This window comes from Notechis scutatus, chromosome 2, assembly GCF_049901735.1.
Source record: "Notechis scutatus isolate UNSWTSFEM ecotype Mainland chromosome 2, rNotScu1.2, whole genome shotgun sequence".
NCBI lineage: Eukaryota > Metazoa > Chordata > Lepidosauria > Squamata > Elapidae > Notechis > Notechis scutatus.
In genome coordinates, this window is record NC_142010.1 from 80,624,678 (window position 1) to 80,644,962 (window position 20,285).

A 20,285-nucleotide genomic window follows, 5' to 3' on the forward strand; every position below is an offset into this window, starting at 1 on the left:
TTCCCATTGGCTGCAACCTTGTGCAGAATTCCTTCTTAGGTCAACCACTATTGATTCTCTCCTAGTCCATAAAGCACAACCTGCAATGCATATTCTAATTCCTGTTTTGGGTAGCCTATTATCATCATCACTGGAATAGCTGTTTTGGCCCCTGCTGGAAAATATTTGTCCAACTGGCAAGGATTCCGATGACTGTTTAATTTCCAATAGTGCCCTGCAGCAAGACGCTATCCAGAAAGATTTTCCCAATTTGAATGCCATCTAGTGATGTAAGCTTCAACTCCAAGAATTCCCCAATAATGATAGGAACAGCTAAACATCCTAGAAATTGAAATCAAAATATCAGGAATGGGTCTAGATTAGGGAAGCCTGAGCTAGGATCTAGACTATGAAAATGAAAATTTGGTATCCATATGAATATTGCTGCTGTTGATATTGTTAGGAGAGTACAGATATGGGACAAGACAATTTGGGGATATGCATTTTACCAAAATCTGTCTTGAACCAGATACTAAAGATACTAAAATATTAAACATTCCGTAGAAATAGTTCTTGACTTATAACCATTCGTTTAGTGGCCATTCAAACTTACAATGGCACTTTAAAAAAGTGACGTATGACCATTTTTCACCTTTACAATAATTGCAGCATCCCCATGGTCACATGATCAAAATTCAGAAGCTTGGCAACTGACTCATGACTATTGCACTATCCTGGGATCATGTGATCACCTTTTGTGACTTTTTGGCAAGCAAAGTCAATGGGGAAGCCAGATTCACTTAACAATCACATTACTAACTTAACAACTACAGTTCTTCATTTAATAACTGTGGCAAGAAATGACGATAAAAAATTCACTTAACAACTATCTTGCTTAGCAACAGAAGCAAATTAGGCTCAATTGTAATCGTAAGTCAAGGATGTGTGAAAGTGCTTTGTAGAAGTTTCTAAGTAAGAAATGTTGCTTAATACTGAATTCAAGAACTCCACTAGGCTATCCATGTCCTTGGACTATCACTTTCCATTTATCTCTTATGATGATGTAGGAAGTTCATTGATGTGGCTAATATACATTTCCCCCCATAGGTTGTTTTCAAGATTTTCCTTCATGCATGGGTAGAGAAAGCTCAACTGTCACTTCAAGAGTTGCATATTAACATGTCTGAAACAATCCAACTCCCAATTTCTATTAGAAATGAAAGCTGCAATCATCTTCGCAAGCAAGAAGCAAGTTGAGTTTAGCAAGAATGTACTTCAGAATCTAATTGACAGAAATAATTGGCAATGCAGGGTAGGCAGTTATTGCTACAATAAAGCAAACAGAGCTTAGAGGCAAATGGGAACAGGAGATAGAGAATGGCCCAGGAAGAAAAAAAATTGCCTGTAAAATTATTGCCTGTTTGCAGAAAACATTAAGCAGTCTCTGAGAATATGTCCAGACTTCATTCAAATATTATCCCTTTGAATAATTAACCAGTTGCATTTTTTATTTTAAAAAGCACACTTTAATCAAACTATTATTTAATCTTCACAAGGATTGTAAATTTAAAGTGCTTCTAAGCATATGTAAGATTAAATCCTACTTTCAGATGCAAGCTAAATGGAGGATAGCCATAATATGATTAAAACTCAGCATTTTTTATTTTTTATTTATTTATTTTATTTTGTCAAGCAATTATAAGATAACAGGTATAAGTAAAAACATAGTTATGAATACATGAAATGGATATATATAAGAAAAATAAAAAGAAACAATAGGACAGGGACGTAGGCACGTTGGTGCGCTTATGCACGCCCCCTACAGACCTCTTAGGAAAGGGGTGTGGTCAATAGTAGACAGTCTAAGGTTAAAGTTTTTGGGGTTTGGGGAAGAAACCACAGAGTCAGGTAGAGTATTCCAGACATTGACCACTCTATTACTGAAGTTGTATTTCCTGAAATCAATTTTGGTGCAATTTACCTTGAGTTTGTATCTATTGTGTACTCTTGTATTGTTATGGTTGAAGCTGAAGTATTCATTGACAGGTAGGACATTGCAATATATAATTCTATGTACTATACTTAGATCGGACCAAAGGCGGCATAGTTCTAGGTTTTCTAGGTCTAGAATTTCAAGTCTGGTGGCAAAAGGTATTCTGCAACGAGTAGGAGTGGAGAACTCTTCTTGTAAAATATTTCTGGACTTTCTCAACTGTGTTAATATCAGATACGTAATGCGGGTTCCAGACTGATGAGCTGTATTCAAGTATTGGTCTAGAAAATGTTTTATATGCTCTAGTTACTAGTATGATATTTCCAGAGAAAAAGCTATTTGGTTAGGTTAACAACTCTTAATGCCTTTTTGCCTATGGAGTTACAGTGGGCTCTAGCACTTAGATCATTAGAGATGAGTATTCCAAGGTCCTTGACAGAGTTTGGATCATCAACAAGGTCTTGACTATTCAGCTTGTATTTTATTTTCTGATTTTTTTTGCCAATATGTAAGACAGAGCATTTATTGGTTGAGATTTGCAGTTGCCATTTGTTTGACCATTCTGATACATAGTCAAGGGTTTTTTGAAGGGTAGCAGTATTGTCGGTGATGTTGAATAGCTTTACATCATTGGAAAAGAGAACGCAGTTGCTCTTAAGGTCATTTATGTAGAGTATGAAGAGAATTGGTCCTAGAACACTGCCTTGGGGGACACCACTGTTGACAGGTACAGAATTTGATAGGACGCTCCCAATTTTCACCATTTGTTGCCTGTTTGACAGGAATGCTTCTATCCAGTTATTCAGGTGTCCAGAGATACCATAAGATTTTAGTTTTAGAAGTAGTTTGTCATGTACCACTGAATCAAAGCCTTTACAAAAGTCTATGTAAATTGAGCTTATTGCTTTGCCCTAAACGAGTTGTATAGTCCATATGTTTTTGCAGTGTAAGAGTTGCAGATTACATGATAGTTTTTTTCTGAAACCAAATTCTTTGTTAGAGAGTAGGTTGTTTGTGTCTAAGTGGAGGATAATGGATTGATTAATAACTGATTCCATGACTTTAAGTGATGCAGCATAAGGAAATTGGTCTGTAATTTTCAAATAGGCTGGGGTCTCCCTTTTTGAAAATGGGGATGACTGTGGCTAGCGTCCATAGTTTTTGCAAGGAGCTGGTCCTGAAAGATTTTTCAAAGATTATGCTTAGAGGTTCGGCTATGGCAGCAGATAGCTTTTTTAAGAAGTAGGCACATATTCCGTCCAATCCAATCGATAGAGATGGTTTTAGATTGTGTAGTGCTTTTTCAACATTGTCTTCTGTAAAATCGATATGTATTAGATCATTGTAGTTGTCAGTGGTTTGACAGGAAATACTGGGCATGATCATTGCTGTTTACAAATACTGAGCCAAAGAATGTGTTAAAGAGGTTGACTTTAATGGTGTCTTCATTGCAGTCTTTACCATTAGGTCCTTTCAGGGTTGGGATGGACATTGAGTCTTTAATTTTGTTGTTTACAAAATTGTAGAAAGCACAGGTGGAATTGGTGCGTAGGTTTTCCACTTGTTTAATATGATAATTGGTGCATTCAGTCTTTATCTGGTGACATAAATTTTTGTATTTGTTTTTGAAGTTGGCAACGTGACCAGATTTGTTTTTCCGCCAAAGTGATATCTTTTTGGATTGAACCTTCCTTATTGTTATGGGTAACTTGTTTTTTCTGTATAAGGGCAGAATAAAGAAACAATCTACACAAAATATTGTGATTGTGATGTATTATTAATTACATCTCTATATAAACTAGATATGAAATATTAAGCAAGAACATCAATAATCAACTTGATTTCTGTGGGTATCCATATGTTTATAAACTCCACTCATTTGTTCTCCATTAACATAAACCTAGATTCCTTGACTGTATTGATGTATTTGTTTATCTGTTTATACTCTTACGTTAAATATATTGAAATGCGCTGAGATTCCTTTGGAAGGACAACCTCTCTAATTTGCCTTCTAGGAAATTAATGTTCTAGAACTCATTATGCCTACCATGGCAACCATTTTGTAAGAACACAATTTTGATGGCCCTCTGGATTGCAGATATGGCCATTAGTTTAAGCACTCCTGCACAATATTAGCATCCTCTAAATATCAGTACCCATTAAATTTATGTGGGGAAATATTAATATTGCTAAGAGCAGAATCAGTTTTATCTCTTTCTCTCTTCTGGTCTCTAGTTTGCACTACACTCATAGATCTCTTTCACTTCTTCCTTTCATTTGTGGTCCCTAGCATGCCATAGGTGTAAAACAAAAAATGAGCCCAACTCAGCATGGGGAACACCCTTTCTTAGGGATAACTTCATGGCTATAATGGCAGTAAAGTATAATTATTTCCCCACCTTTCTCCTATCTATAGAGAGCCAGATGGCAGCTCTGTCTAGACAGTTTCTCAACTTTGGCAACTTGTAGATTTGTGGACTTCAACTCACAACTAGCGAGAGAAGTCTGAGAATTGAAATCCATATATTTTCAAGAGGGCCAAGTTAAGGAACAGTGAACTAAGATTCCCATTCCCCTTCCAAATAAGGTGGGACTACAGAAATAGTTACAGGCCCAAGATGAAGACTATTCTATGCATCTGTCAGATACAATCCCTCAGCTTGTTTAGAACTGAATTCTAACTATACAAATCCTGCAGAATTGCCTCAGAGTTCACAGCTCATGCTTGAAGAGCAGGTAGCAGCCAAGGCTAGGTGGGCTTTTGCAAAGGTTTATCTCAAGTCACATTGTGTTCATTTTTTTTTATTGGAGCCCCTATTCACAGTAATTCGTGCTTCGGTCAACTCCTTCTTAGATTTGATTACTGTCCTGCATGGGTCTTCCCTTGAAACTTCAGCTTATCCAGAATGAAGTAGGGTGAGTATAAGGGGAAAAAATGATTAATATTTTTTTAAAAGCCTGGAAGCCTTATTTGAACTTTTTGCTTACAAAAGAAAAACTGAACTGATAATTTTGGATTTATAAAGAGATAAACAGGGAGGGGAAAGAGCAAGATAGAAATTACAGTACTCAATAGAAAGAAAGGGGGAAATGAACATTATATATTTTTTACCTCCTCTTGTTTCTCTTTATTTCCTTTATTTTCCCTTTTATTTATTCTTTATGTTTTATTATATTATAAAATTCTAATAAAACATTAAATTAAAAAACAGAATTAAGTGGTTCAGACAATCTTGAGCATTTCACAATAGGTCATATAACACTGTTTGGTGAGTTGTACTAATTTCTTATTTCTGATCTCTTCTTGGTGAAGCATCCCGACTCTCTTTTGGCCTCTTCTTATCTCTTGAATTCAGACTTTAAGCATTTTTCAAGTCACACCTTTAAAGCATGACATCAGAAGGGAGGTTGGGTGACCAAGTGTATTTCTGTATTAGTCCACTATAAATAATGTAGTATAAAGGACAATGTGCTTTGAAGAAAAGATCAGGAAGATTGGATCAAGTTCCTGATAGAACAGGGAAAGGGGCAAAAATAATTCCTAGCATCCTAAAAGTAAGAAAGCTCATGGAGGTAAGGAGAGGTCTAATAATACCTAAACAATTGCAAGTTCTCTATCACAGCTTTAGTCACTTGATCTCTTAATTACAGTTAAGATGCAGGTCCAGGAAACTGGACCTGCATCTTAACTAATCATTAACTAATCATTAACTAATCATTAACTAATCATTAACTAATATTAGGCCATCCACTGTTTCTTGGTTTTACTCAGCCATCATTTGTTCTCAGTGTGTCATGCTGGACTGCCCTACTAATACTGTCTGTGTGGATGGCTTGTATGTTCAGAGGACCTCACAGATATGATTATTATTACACAAGAATTGCCAATTCAAAGAAGCTAGGCTAAGTAGGGTTGTGTGTATATGTGCGTGTGTTTGTGTATTCTTCCTTCAGAGACAATCACATAGCCATTTAGAAAAGAGATTACTCAATCTTGCTGTACCCATCCTTCCCAAAATAAGGGACAAAGAAATAATTACTAGAACATTCAATTAAAAACATTTTCTGCATCTTTCAGAATTAATGTTCATTCGTAGTTAGCAGACCACTTTATTTAGCCCACCAGGGAAAGCAATTTAAAATGAAGCAGGAACATTGGCACAAACTGTTTAAGAGATAGCCACTGATCAGTAATTTCAATTTAAAAGGCCCCATGGTTGTAATTCACAGCAATGTTGGTTTATTCTTTAATAATATATACAATAGAATGTTAATATTGGCAAGGCAATGTTCCCTTTGCAGAAGAAAAAAAGGCTTTCTCTTTCTCGTCACAAAAGGGAGAAGCCTTTCTCTAAAATCAGAAAAAAAAAATTCCTTTCATGTAACACACTGCACGTTATACTCATCCATTTTGTATGTTGCTATCAACATTTAATCGTCTCTTGAAATCCAGATGCATTGAATGATGATTCTGAAATCATTCCTAGCTAGTAATGCCGTTGGTTAAAATTGACTGAAAATTGTCTAGAAGATAACACGTCACAGAAGGACTGTGTTGGTTATCTCTTAAGTTGTGTCAGAGCTTTCTGAATACTATATAAATCCAAATAAATATTTGAATACAAACATCATTCATAACAATTCACATACTTTACATGGTTAAACTCCATGTGGAATCAAAGATCAAGAACATTTAGTTTTGTTTTTTTTACTTCCAACCATAACATGGATTATTTGTATAATCTATTTATTTGTTGCTGTACATCAGGGGTGTCAAACTCATAGTCACGGTGGCATCACATGACGTATTGGGACTTTTTCCCCTTCACTAAACCAGGCAGGGGTGGGGCCAGCATGTGACGCATCCTGCCTATGGGCCGCAAGTTTGACACACCTGCTGTACATCCTGCTTTTCATGGGAACTATACAACTTCTCATTTAAAGATCCAAATCAAAAACATCTCCCTCAATTTAAAGGCAGTCCTTTAAAACCATGGAAGTAAACAAGCTGTTATCTAATCATTCTCTGCCTTTCTCTCATTCATATTACCTTTCCTAAAGCAGCCCTAAAATCACAACATACTCATACTATTGCAACAATAACAGTTAAATGTAACACATCTGAAGCATCAGCAGAATGAGAGAGTCCTAAATCCTTCAGAAGATGACTGGAGTGAAACAGAAATTAAAAAAGACTTGATCTGCTGAGAATTCCACTACTCCTTGGCACCAACACCTTCAGTTAGTCTTGAAATGGATAGGGATAGGAAAAGAATGTGCTTAGTTTAGAAGGAATTGAAACTGAAAAAACACAAGCATCTGGCAAAAGTTTCAATGTAGTCCATGACTTACAACCATAATGGAGTCAGCCCATTATGGTCATAAGTCATGTCATTCATAAATCAGGTCACCCATGAGGCCAACCCATTTTTTAAATCTTCCCTGTAGTGGTCATTAGGAGAACATTGCAGTCATAAAATTGCTCCTGCAATTGTTAAGCAAATGCCACTATGTTTACTATGAACCAATTTGGCCAAAAACCAAAACTAAGTCATAAGTACCCTGAAGAGGTCTATCATAACTTCAAACAGTTGCTGACCAGACTGGCGATAAGTCAAGGATTAGCAGTATTCTCTCCATTTCTTCCCTTCTGAATAGATAATTTCTGATCTATATCCTTCTGCTGCTAGTGCAGAATATTAGCAATGTTCATCTTAATTTCCTTGACCTTGGTTTCAATTTTTATCATCCATCCAGAAATTCTCTAATAATGCAATTCTCAAAAGTTAGCAGCCAAAGACACTGAATGGACTGTACTTGAAGGGTGCAGATGACATATAAATGGATAGATAAGTTTTCTAACTTTTTTTTATGGTTGGCATAACAATCCATTAAGAAACAGCGGCAACACAAATGGCCACTTCTGCCTGCTGTATATGATAAAGCCATTTCGGATAAACCATTTGCAGTCACATTCAATAAGATGCAAAGGTTTTCTAATAAAAGGTACATTCCAGTCTTTGCAACAGTTTTACTTGCAGGAAAACATAGACCTCCACTCAGCTTATTAGCCATATCATCAAGGTGGAGATAGGTCCATAAAATGGCAAGAAGATGGAAAGAATCTTACAGAATCTTCCTCCTTCCTCTTCTTCCCCCCCCCCCCCCCCCAAAAAAAGATGTTATTTGCATTGACAACCATAACAAATTCCTTGTGATAAATAGAGGGGGGGGGTGTTTCCCTTTCTTTTTAATTTTTTTCAACTCAAATAATCAAAACTCAAAGCAATCCATTTAAGATTTCTTTTTCATTGCTTATTTCACTGGTTAAAATTGTTAATTTGCCCAAACTTAGCATAAACACATTTTCCTCTCAAAGGCAAAAAAAATAATAAAATATATCTAACAACAACATTGCCTTCTCTCTCACTTTCATACACATTACACCCAAAAATTAACCCTACAAGGTGAAGCACAAAACAATAATTTATTTGATTGACTGACTGATTGAATGTTAAATGTAGAGGCTGCCTGATTCCTTCTCAACATAAAATAATACAAAATATATAATAAGAAAAATAAACAAGTAAAAGAGTGTGTTTTTCCGGTGAGACCAGTTTATCAGGGCAACCTGGTCTGTCCAATTATGGGACGGAGCATTCCGCTTTCCCCTTTCAGCCCAATCCTGAAGCCTTTGTAGGCAGTCGCTTTCATGACAAACTATTTTTGTGGTGGTAAAACATAAATTCAACCTGAGTAAAAGAGCAGCATCTACTTGAGCAAATACAGTATCCTACAAAGAGTTCACCACCCACGCTGGCCAGACTGGATGAACAGCAAGGTTTCAATGCTCATTTGAACAAGGTCATGAGCAGCATGGTGGCCTAGTGGTAAAAACATTTGCCTCCCACTCAGAAGGGTGAGAGTTCAACCTTAGGTAGGGACAGTTGTTTCTCTCCAGGGGTGCAAAGAAAAAATATCTGCTGCAAACTCCATGTTGGCATCAGGAAGGGCATCTGTTCAGTAAATGTTCAGCTCTAGCCAGTCACCCCGACTCTACCCTGAATTAAAGGATTACAGTGTTGTAAAAAGGGAGTTTTTAATAAGGTCAGAGTGGAAGCAACTTTTTGAAACCATTAGGGTTTCTCTATGATCAAGAAGGCCCATTCCTGGGTCAGGTGACACTGTTAATTGATGGGACCTGGAATATGGCAACCTTGTTGATTCATATAGGGTAGACAGAAACTATAGAACACAATGCTTCCAATAACCAGGCCCTATGATACAAAGGGCTTTAATAAGCGATAACTAGCACCCTCAATTTTCTTTGTTTTAAGGTGAAGGCTGTGTCACTAAGGGTTTTATCTCCCTTTAACCATAATGTGCCATTGAATTGAAAACAATTTTCCAGCGATCTCAATTGAACTGAATGCATATGTTGGAAAGGATAAATAAGTGCATTTTTATTAATTATCACTTACTATTACCCACCTTTCATTAAAATCCATTATAATCCTGACCATCTCAAGGGGGCATAGGAAATAAAATTAAAAACTATTAAAGGCTCGAAAACCCACATCAAAACGTCTTAAAATTGCAAAAGGCAGGTAGGCAGGCACCAGGTTAAAATCAGGACAGTAAAACAACAGTGAAATGTTCGGCAAACTGGAGTCAATTAAATATTAAACACATTTTCAGCCACTGCTGTATATTATGTTGTGTTTTCTATTTCCCTGAGCAGTAGGGATTCTAGAGCAGCTGTGCTGATTATTTGTATGTGTATGAGGAAAGAAGGCACTAGGGCTCTATATAGAGAAGAGATATAGCATTTTGTTTCATCGTAAGCACGTTCCTTCTTATTTTATGAGTTAAAATAGTGCAAACATAGTTTCTATGTTCCCAGGTGTTAAATTAAAAATTGGCCTCAATCTTGGTTTGTTTTTTGTTGGATTCCAGTAGACTTTTGTGGAATCCCTGCAACAGGGTAATTGCTGTTATAATGTTATTGTGTTCAAGCTGCATCCAATAGTAAATGACCACCACACCTCACTTCACCTGGAATTCCCTGGATACCTCTCCAAATCTGGAGTGGCTGGGTTATTTAGCTGCAAGCATAAAGAGAAAACATCTACTAGATATTTCATGAATGCTTTTCAAGAGCCTGTTATTTATAGCTCCTCTTTCTACCCAGGCAGCCTTCCAGGGTTAACTAACTAACTTACTAACTACTAGCCTATGCATTTCTGCCCAGAAGTGAATCTCACTGTGTTCAACATAATTTACTGCTGTGAGTTGGAATGAGGTCTAAATGAATAAATGATTAATTGAGTATTCTCTGCTGGTCCCATGTGCTTATGAAATTTTTGATTCTTTTCCATCTGATAGATCCAGAAACTGCATTCAGTTGGGTAAATCCTTAAGATTATTTAGATTATAGATTAACAGAGTTGGAAGAGACCTTGTAGGTCATCTAGTCCAACCCCCCACCCAAGCAGGAGACCCTACACCATTTCTGACAAATGGCAATTCAATCTCTTCTTGAAAGTATCAAGTGATTTATTTATTTATCAGATTTATACAGCTGCCCATCTTACAAGAAGTGACACTGGGCCAGGTAGAACGATCAAGTCAAACAATAAATCTATAGAAACAATCATGATATAAAACAATTGTTATTAAAAATAAAAAATACAAACCACATAGAGACAGTGAATCGATTAACTGCAATAGTGGCGCCATCTTAGAATGTCACTGGTTCCCTGGGATTCCCAGGCTTCATGTCAGCCTTCAAGATTTTCTCCCTTTGCTTTGCATCTTTCAGCTGTCATAAGTAACAGGGGGAGGAGGGGGGATATGGTTATGGGAAGTGAGCTGGAGGTGTTACAAAACAGAACTGTATAAGTTGCAGGGGGGAAGGTTCTTGCTTAGGCTTCTATCCTATGCTATGAGCAGCTGCAACTCTTTATCAAAATATGTCAAGGTCAACAGACAGAGGCCTCATCACCACCTGGAGATGCCCACATGATGATATACACAACTTTTAATTGCATGAGCCAATTGAACTATTGGGGGTGGGAACATTGCCATCACTTTGTATATGTGGTTTATACGCCCATTTTCTCAGATTCAGAATTCTTTTGTTGCTACCACTTGATTTCCAGTAAAAGATATCTTTTCTCTAATTAATGGAGTCTAAGTATTTCTTTCTTGGATTTTGAATGGAGCACCAGCTGACACTTCATGATCTAGCCAGGTCTTGTGGAACTACCAGAACATTAAGCAGGGGTGGAGCTAATCTGACTTGCAGGCATGGGAGGAGACTACAATAACCACAGCACAGGAGGCTCACCTCCTGAGACTTATCAAATATAAGTCCCTAGCAGATGGTACCTGCTTCCTTTTCCAGTTATAATGGGAAAGGCTAATATAATTGGGGAGAGCAGTCCCTCAGATAATTGAAACCCATGCTATGAAGATTAAAACTACCATGATGAAATGGACCGGTAAGCAAACTGGCAGCCAATGCAACTCATGGAGCACAGTTGATATGTGCTATTCTGCAGGGGTGGGATTCAAATTTTTTAATAACTGGTTCTGTGGGTGTGGCTTAGGTGGTGGGCGTGGCTTAGGTGGTGGGCGTGGCTTAGGTGGTCATGTGACTGGGTAGACATGGCTCGGTGGTCATGTTATTGGCTGGGTGTGGCCAACTCAATATCACTCACATCGAGGCACACATCTCCTTCCCTGGCCTCTCATGACTGTGGGGATGCTGCAATAGTCGTAAGTGTGGAAAATGGTCATAAGTCACTTTTTTCAGTGCCATTGTAACTTTGAATGGTCACTCCACACAAGCAAAGTGCCAGCAAAGGAGGGGAAAAAAACTCCAGAGAAGTTCCTGAGACAGGAAGTCTAGTCGTGCCAAGAATGTAATAAGGGTTAACAAAGAGGCGGTTTCTGTAAGCAACACCAGAATGTTTCCTTCCTGCCTTCCTTACAGGATTAGGCCAGTAATTTCTTTTAACAACCAGTTCTCCGAACTGGTTCTAGAGAATGGGTGCAAACTGGTAGAATCCCACCCCTGCTATTCTGAGAACACACATTACTGTCCATGCCATTGCGTTCTGTACCATTTGAAGCTTCCAGAAGTGTCAACAGTGGCCCTGTGTACAGTGCATTACAGAAGTCCAATCTCATGAGTGACTCTGAACAGAGCCTCCCAAATCAGGAGCAGGCATAATTGGCACACAAGATGAAGCTATGCGAAGCCCCCTCCCAAGGCATGTCTGCCACCCATTCTTAAAGCAAAAGTTGTGAGTCAGATTACAGCTGGGTTTGTTTGAGGCGGTGCAACCCCATCCAGCACCAAAGATGGCACAGTCCTACAATCAGCAGAGCCCAAGCCTTGCCAAGGTTCAATTGAAGCCTGTTGTTCTCCTGGAAATATAATAGTGCCAATATAAGTTGGTTGTCCCTACTGAGAAGATGATGACCATATATTTTTGCTTTGCTTTATCTTGAATCTTACATCTGGCTTGGAGGCTAGAATACTTCAAAAATATATTTCTCATCTGAAGTGTGCATGCAAGTTGTTCTATTTCAATTACTCAGACAAAAAGACCAAAGGGCTCAGGTTGAAGAGGTGCTCCCATCAGAACTCAAAATCTGCTTCTCAAATAGCCGCTAGGGTTAGAATCTCCTCCTAAAGCCGCCTGAAATGCTCTATCGTATGGAAGAAAATTCTGCAGGTTTTAGAATAGGTCTTTTGTCTACAACCAGATACAACACTGTGGACCAATATTAGCTAAGAAATGAACTCCATTAAAACAATAGGGCCTATGAGCCTCTGAAAGCTTAAGCACGTTTTTAACTCTTGTATCCAATCTTCTGCTAAATTAATAAAAAGACAATGAAAGATGGGCTTTCAAAAATAAAACTATTTCTCAAATTAAGATGGGATTTATTGATTTTGGTTCAAATTATGCCTGGCAAACATGAATACTTCTTATCAGCTCTTTTATTAGCACAAATAGGTCTCTGCTAAGAATATGCCAGAAAGGGATTAATACATCTATAATAATGCAGCATACAGACAAGATAGTTGTAATTTAATGCTGTTTTTATCCCCAAATAAGATTTAGTAGCTAAAGCACAACAATTAGCAGTTCCTGCTCTAAACTGATTATGTCTAAATTGTTATAGCTACAGGGCAAGTGAAGCACATGGGAACAAAAAGCAGAAAGCTGGGCCAGCAAATGGCAGAATTAGTGGCTGGTTATGGATGCTTTATCCACACAATTTATTGCTATGATGAGGAAGGAAACGTTCTTGAATTGTGCATGCCCACCATTATTTCAACATTACATAATTTTATTGGGGAGGAAGATACATTGAAAGCAAGTCTTCCAACAGCTAGGGGGAAGCAGCTGACCAACTTTTCCCTTACAGAACTACAATGGACAAGGTTTTTCTCCTTCGTATTCTTAGGAAACAACCCACAAACTTTTAACTCAGAAGAGTTCCACAACATGGCATGGCATCATACAGTTCAGAGACATCCATAGAGGGATATCAAAAAAGGGAAAATGCCAGCCACACAACTACATTTCACCTCTTTGTAATATGCAACACACGGGCTTTAACTGCATACTCGCATCTGCTGTCTTGATTTTTTTGACACCTGCCCCTCCTCATAGCCCCCACGAATGCTGCTTTAAGTCCATATCTGTAGTAGTTATCCAAACAGAGAGACACAGAGAGAGAGAGACACACAGAGACAGACAGACAGACAGAGACAGAAATAATCTATATCTAAATATAAATATAGATATATGAAATATTTTAACTAAAATAACTATGGTAAATCATTTTGAACAATGTGTCCTATGTCCTTTTCTGTATCCAGTTTTTGGTGGTTGAGACATTAAAACCTCATCACCTATTAAAACCCTGGTGTTGTCATTCAGTGCAGCTGACTGGAGGTCCTGGTACAACCATTCCTCCTATACTAATTCAGTCAGAGATCTGCAAATCTTGGGGAAATGTACAAAAATTCACAACTACCTTGTTTGTATGGTTGATGTTTGTTTGTTTACCTATTTACCTGTATTATCCATTTTTATATATCTACTCAAATCTATTTTCTATCTATCACCTATCTATCTATCATCTATCTATATGCCTATGCCTGCCTGCCTGCCTGCCTGCCTGCCTGCCTGCCTGCCTGCCTATCTATCTATCTATCTATCTATCTATCTATCTATCTATCTATCTATCTATCTAATCATCTTTATTGGAATAACTTCTCTGCAGCTGCTTCCTGGAAACTAAAAGTGAATTGCTGTAGGCTGCTTTTCATATCATGAGAATAAAATCCTCAATTGTAAAATTATCTCCCTTTCACCCTCCAGGCATTGAAGAAATTCAGCTTATATTAATTTCCCCTGCCCAGGTAATGATCAGTAAATGGGGAGGCAGTGATGTAGCAGTTCTGTGGTCAACTAGGAGCAGGAAGACCCAGGTTCTAGTCCAGTCTCACCCACAGAAGGTCCCTGGGTAATTTTGGGACATCCCACTCTCTCAGCCCAATCTACCCAGCAGGCTCATTGAGGCATGGGAACGAAGGAGGAGGAAGCACCACATATGTCACCATGACCTCCAGTACAAAAAGCAGGGTACAAATTAAACAAAGAAAAATTAATAAATAAATGGTCATAGTATCCCAACTAGTAAAAACTAATTGTGTACTGTGAGATCATTTAAGGAGAGGATGCCGGCACAGTAGTAGCAAAAAAGAATAAAAACCCACCCCTCATGGCAATAAGGCTCAAATATAAATTGAATTTAAAAGCTATGTACAGTAGGTCATACTGTACATTGTATGCATGCAGAACACACATAGCAATTTCCTATTCTTTTGAATCTGGCAATGGCTTTGGGTATGGTGGAATATAGTCAGGATTCCCAGGAGGGAGAGGCTGTATCTTTGGCAAGATTTCTATCTATCAGTGAGGAACAGTAAAGAAAACTGTGTTGAAGCATCTGTCTTTCTTGATTTTTGGCGCCTGACATCTGAGTCACAGAGAACCAGACATTCTTAAATGGTTTCGCTATTGTAGTTGATAAGTTCACTTTCTCCATATACCTTGTGGTTTGTATATTTTAATAATGTTAATTTTTAATAATGATCTGTATATTTTTATAATTATTTTTATATATTTGTTATTTTAGTTGATTGTTGTACACTGCCCTGAATCACTTCTTGTGAGATAGGTAGCCATATAAATTTATAAGCAATAAAATTGGACTTGCCTTAAATTGACCTGCTTCCCCCCTTCACAAGGCTCTGAATTTGCTTGTTTCTTCCTTCTATTCAACCTTGATGCCTCTGGTGCTAAGTCTTTTAATTTGGAAGCCTGACAACAGGGCCTCTTCATTTATAAACTGTGCTTCATGAACAGCTTGTGCTGGAGAGCAGGATATATTAAGTTTAAATAAATAAAGGCCAGCATTATTCAACAAAGAAAGCCCTTGGAAATATTCAAAACACTGTATGTCTCTTGTACGTTATATTCTTAAAAGTGATGCTGTGTGGTTGAATCATATGAAGTGGAGTTGAAGCTTGGACTGTAATGGGTTTAAAGATACTACGTAGTGAGTTTTTGGCAAAGATACAACTATGCTTCATCACTTCTGCTAGGAAAGTGCCAAAGAAGTAAGAGGGGAACAGAGGAGGGAAAAAAAGGCAATGTGGTGTATAATGTGATGTCAGTGGTCACCTTGTCTATCACATGTAAAGCTATAAGAAAGCACATTGATTCTTCTGTCTTCCCTACCACCACTGACAAGTCAAGCAATCAGTTAAGATTCAAATTGAGAATTTCTACATTGTTATCTAACCTCTTTATGCTATGCCAGCTTTCCATTCATCTTTCCTTTATTTTCTCCACCTTATTTGAATGCATGTTTCTTCTAATATGAGTCTGAAAACCATGACTGAAATCTCAGCTCTGCTCTGGATGCCTTCCAGAGCCTTAAGAAAGGTTCTCATGAACAATGAAAATTTCTCATGAACAATCATGTTGTCCTGCCCTGGAGGATTCTCATTAAGATCACTGGGTCAGCGTGGACAAAGAAGCACAAGAATTAGTAATTAGTTATTTGAGATTTATCAGGCTGTGAGTCAGGGAGGAAGCCCATCCTTCCTTCCTTCCTTCCTTCCTTCCTTCCTTCCTTCCTTCCTTCCTTCCTTCCTTCCTTCCTTCCTTCCTTCCTTCCTTCCTTCCTTTTTTTCCTTCCTTCTCTTTCTTTGACTGCCCTTTTCTTCTTAGAGATAAATTATTTGGTACAGGGATATAAAATAGGCAACTTCTCTCAGAGGAAGCTGGGAGAAGAATTGGGGGTGGGTTGGGAGAGAGAGAGCGATTTTATTTGCGTTTGACAGGAGTTGCTGGCTTTAGGAAATCAAAAACATCCTCTCCAGTTTACAGATTCATTTCTTCTCTTTGAAATCTTGAAACTCTTCCCAAACACACACATCTGATGCAATACCAGTCTTGTATGGTCCTCTGTCTAAGAGGAGCTACTACTTCCTTCTTTTGGCCCACTGTCCACCAGTTAATTGTGCAGCCAGCTCCACAGCACCGAGTCTCAGTTCCGTAGTGTGAAACTTCCTTGATCTGGTTTTTCCGAAGGCTACCCTCACGAGAAGAGGTGGTAAAGGGCTTTGTTCTCCACTCCGCACCCCACCAAGGAAAGGGATCTTTTCCCAGGCTTCTGTCTTCCTCCAACCCACTGCTTTCATCTGTCTGGACTTTCGCTGCAGTGTGTAACACAACCTAACGACACTGAGAGGGTGAGAATGAGAGGGAGGGAGGGAAAGAGAGCGAGGGAGAGGGAGGTGATCTGATGAGAGATTTAGCTCCTTCACCGCCAGGCTGCAAAGAGCGCTGGGACCCGTGGGAAAGAAGGGAAAGAGGGTCTGGCCTCTTTGCCCTCAAGGGGGTCCAGTGCCCATAAGCCACGTCTCAAGAGGAGAGGCGAAGTCTCCGACGCAGTTTGCCTGCGTCTGGGACGCAGGGGCTGGCTGCTTTCTTCTTCCCGCTCCACTCTGGAAGCCACAGCCCTCGGGGATTTATCTTGCCCATCGCTGCCTCTCGCCGCCGCGTCCTGCAAGATGTCACGAGCGACAGAAAGAGGCGACGCTGCCACCTGCCACCCTTCTCTGCTGAGCCGCGCAAGAAGGTGAAGCCTCGCCGCTGCAGCTTCGGCTTCTGCTGAGGAGGAGAGGGGGAGAAAAAGGGGGTGTCACACTGCAACCTTGGGGAGCCCGATTCCCTCCTTCCACGAGAAGAACCTCTCCTCCTCTCTCTCTCTCTCGACCTCCTCTGGCTTCTCCAGCCATCGGGGGAGAAAGCAGCTCTTGAGCGCGGGGCTTCCTTCTAGCAGAGCCATTTGAAAGCAGGAGACCACTAATGCGACGCAGAGGCGGTCATTTCAGAAGAAAACTGGGGCTCGCCTCTGGAGACTCAGCCAAACGCCCAGGAAGACGGGGTGCCTTTTGGTGGACGTGAATTTCCCAAGCCTTGGAGGCAGGGGCGCCTCTCCTTCGAAGCACCTCGCGGTGGTTTCTCTTCCAAGCAAGTGAGTGACACCCCCCTCCCCACGCCGCCAACCTCTTTCTTTGCTTTTTTTTTTTTTTGTGGGGAAGGGGATCCGGGGGTTCCTTTTCCAGAGCAAACCGAATTGCTCGGCCAAAAGTTCTCAACTTTTAGGACCCCTCTGCTTCTCCATGCAAGCAGAAATCCGATCAAAACAAAGGGGCATTGGCAAAGGGCCAGGACAGAAACTCTTCAGCTCTTCTGGGCTGAAAAACATCCTTAGATGGCTGATGCCATGGATGCCATTCGTGAATAACACTTTTTAAGGGAAGGACCCAACCTTCTTTTTAATTCTGAATGCAACTCTCACTTACCTAGAAGAACCTTTCCTTTGCTATATAACAGACCTACATGCATGCATGCATGCACAAACCCGAAGCCGTGTTCCTGGATAAGCCACAAGGAAAATATTTAAGGAGGAAAATGTATGGGGAACTTCTCAATTCAACCACTGCATCCGATCCCCACCTGATCGTTCAGACCAACACTCCCTATCCAGGGAGCACCCACAGACCTATCAGCTCTTCGGGTTTTTACATGTCCACAGCCAGAGTGTTAAAAGAAGGTGAAATCAATAAGCCAGACTTGGTGACATATGTGGTCCTGTTCTTCCTCCTGCTCTTGGCTGTCACCATCATTGTACTTTTTATTAACTGCCAGCTGAAACATTCTTTTTTTGCTACACTTCCTTATGATCGATCCCTGCGAGAAGCTAGGAGCCCATGGAAAACGCAAGCTGTCTAATCTTCGGGCAGTAAGAAGGGTGCGGGGGAAGGTCTAAGCTAAGCTCTGTTCTGACCAGGAGGATCTGGTGAACTCTCTTATGCAATTTGTCATGGGGATATAAAGCCAGCTCTGTACAAATTAAGATTTTCTCTTCGACAACTAACATCAATAGGAAACATGCTCTGAAAGAGACCTATTTCACATACACGTGCATACTTTTTTCTGCATGTGCAAGATGATTTCAAAAAGATGTAAATAAAAAGAATGTGTATGGATTTCCACGAGTCAATTATTATCAACATCCATGTGTGGATCGGGGTGCGTATGATAAATGATTTCAGACTACGTATTAAAAGTACGGGTATACATTTCAGCAGTTCAACTCACTATATACAGCAAAGCTTGCGTTGATTAAAAAAAATATATGCAGTCGAACTCTGATGCGTTCTTGCCAGTCTTTGCATGGTTTATTTGCACATATTTAAATAATGCCATGAAGCACTCTGTGCTGATGAAGCTGGGATCTGCCCCCCTTCCTGAATTTTTTGCCTTTTGCCTTAAGATATACATATTGTAATTTAGTGGAAGGTGCTAAAAAAAAAGAAAGGGAGATTCTAAAATCCAAGGTCTGGCTTAGTGTCTGCTTTAGTTCTTTGGAAGAGGTACTATGAAAACTTGTTTTATAATTGGATTCTTTTGAGAAAATTATATTGTGACTACTGCTGTCTGCCTATGATCCCCAAAGATACTGAAAGTGATTGCTTGCGCTCAGGAACCAGAACTGCTGAAATAATGACATTTATGCATTGTAAACCTACTTATAAAGTTTCATAAACTCCAGAAGCATCCTCTAATCTCTGAAAACAATTTTACAATACTCTAGCTTAATTCCTTTCTCCACTGCTGAACTGGAATGCTATCTGCTTTCCTTGAATCAGCAGAAAATTAATTGGCATCAAAGTTTCTATTAATTGCGGGTCCTTCCCCTGCCTCTTAATTTTTTCCATCCTTTGGGGTGGTAATCACAATAATTGGGAAAATTCTACTTTAATAGTAGAATAACTAAAGATAATTTAAGGCTGCTAACCTACATACAGTAAGAAGTTCAAAGTAATAGAAACAAAATAGGGATTATGCATGACTGTGGGGTCCTTGGTGCTCTCTGAACTTGACGGTTTTCTTGCAGATGTTTTATTATTAAACTGGGTAACATCACCAGTGCATTAGTTTCTTGCACTAGACTGCAAGAAAGCCACAAAGCTCAGAGCACCAAGGTCCCCATAATTTAACCCTGAGCTACAGATATTCTCTTTTATCGCTACCATGCATGGAGTACTGCAGAAAACTGTATTGTCCAAGTGCATCTTGAAGAAAGGCCATTAATCAGAATTATTGTCTATTTCAGTGGATGGCTAACAGGCTAACTTAATTATAAAATGAAATAAAGAATGACTCAAACCAGTAACTCAATTGTATTAAAGAGTTTACACTGGAAGAAAATATACTACTCTCTAATCTGAGCACTTGTATACACATCTATTTATTCATAACCTGAATTCAGTGGGTTGTACACATCAGCAAGTGGACATAGGTTAATGAATGCAAAATGTGAATTAATTGGGGGAGATTGCAATAAGCTAAAGAATACATTGCATTGCATATATGGAGAGGTAGAAATGTCTTGCTGAGCCATAAATATATATATATATAAATACAAACCTTGCTGTTTTATTCAGCTATTTTAAACTTTCAAAATTAAAACCTGTGTTTATTAATCTTATTTCTACTTTTAATCAATTGTGATTTGCCTGCAATTACTGAGAATGATGTTTAATTGCCCTTGCCAATTATGTGTTTTTATTCCTTCCCTTTAATAGGGTCCATTCTTCCTTTTAAAGTAATCGCTTGAATATTCAATGTTTCTAATGGCA

At 39.0% G+C, this 20,285-nt stretch overlaps 1 protein-coding gene across 1 annotated transcript; it reads left to right on the top strand.

The window, feature by feature from the left end:
- Positions 1-16,931: 16,931 nt before the first annotated feature.
- Positions 16,932-18,739, top strand: SMIM32 (small integral membrane protein 32). Its single transcript, XM_087954080.1, has one exon. The coding sequence runs from the start codon at positions 17,980-17,982 to the stop codon at positions 18,370-18,372; it is 393 nt and encodes a 130-aa protein (XP_087810206.1). The 5' UTR covers positions 16,932-17,979; the 3' UTR covers positions 18,373-18,739.
- Positions 18,740-20,285: the final 1,546 nt, after the last annotated feature.

Bases quoted from the DNA above. Each gene is read 5' to 3' on its own strand.
- SMIM32 (XM_087954080.1), top strand. From the start codon at position 17,980: ATGCATGCATGCATGCACAAACCCGAAGCCGTGTTCCTGGATAAGCCA.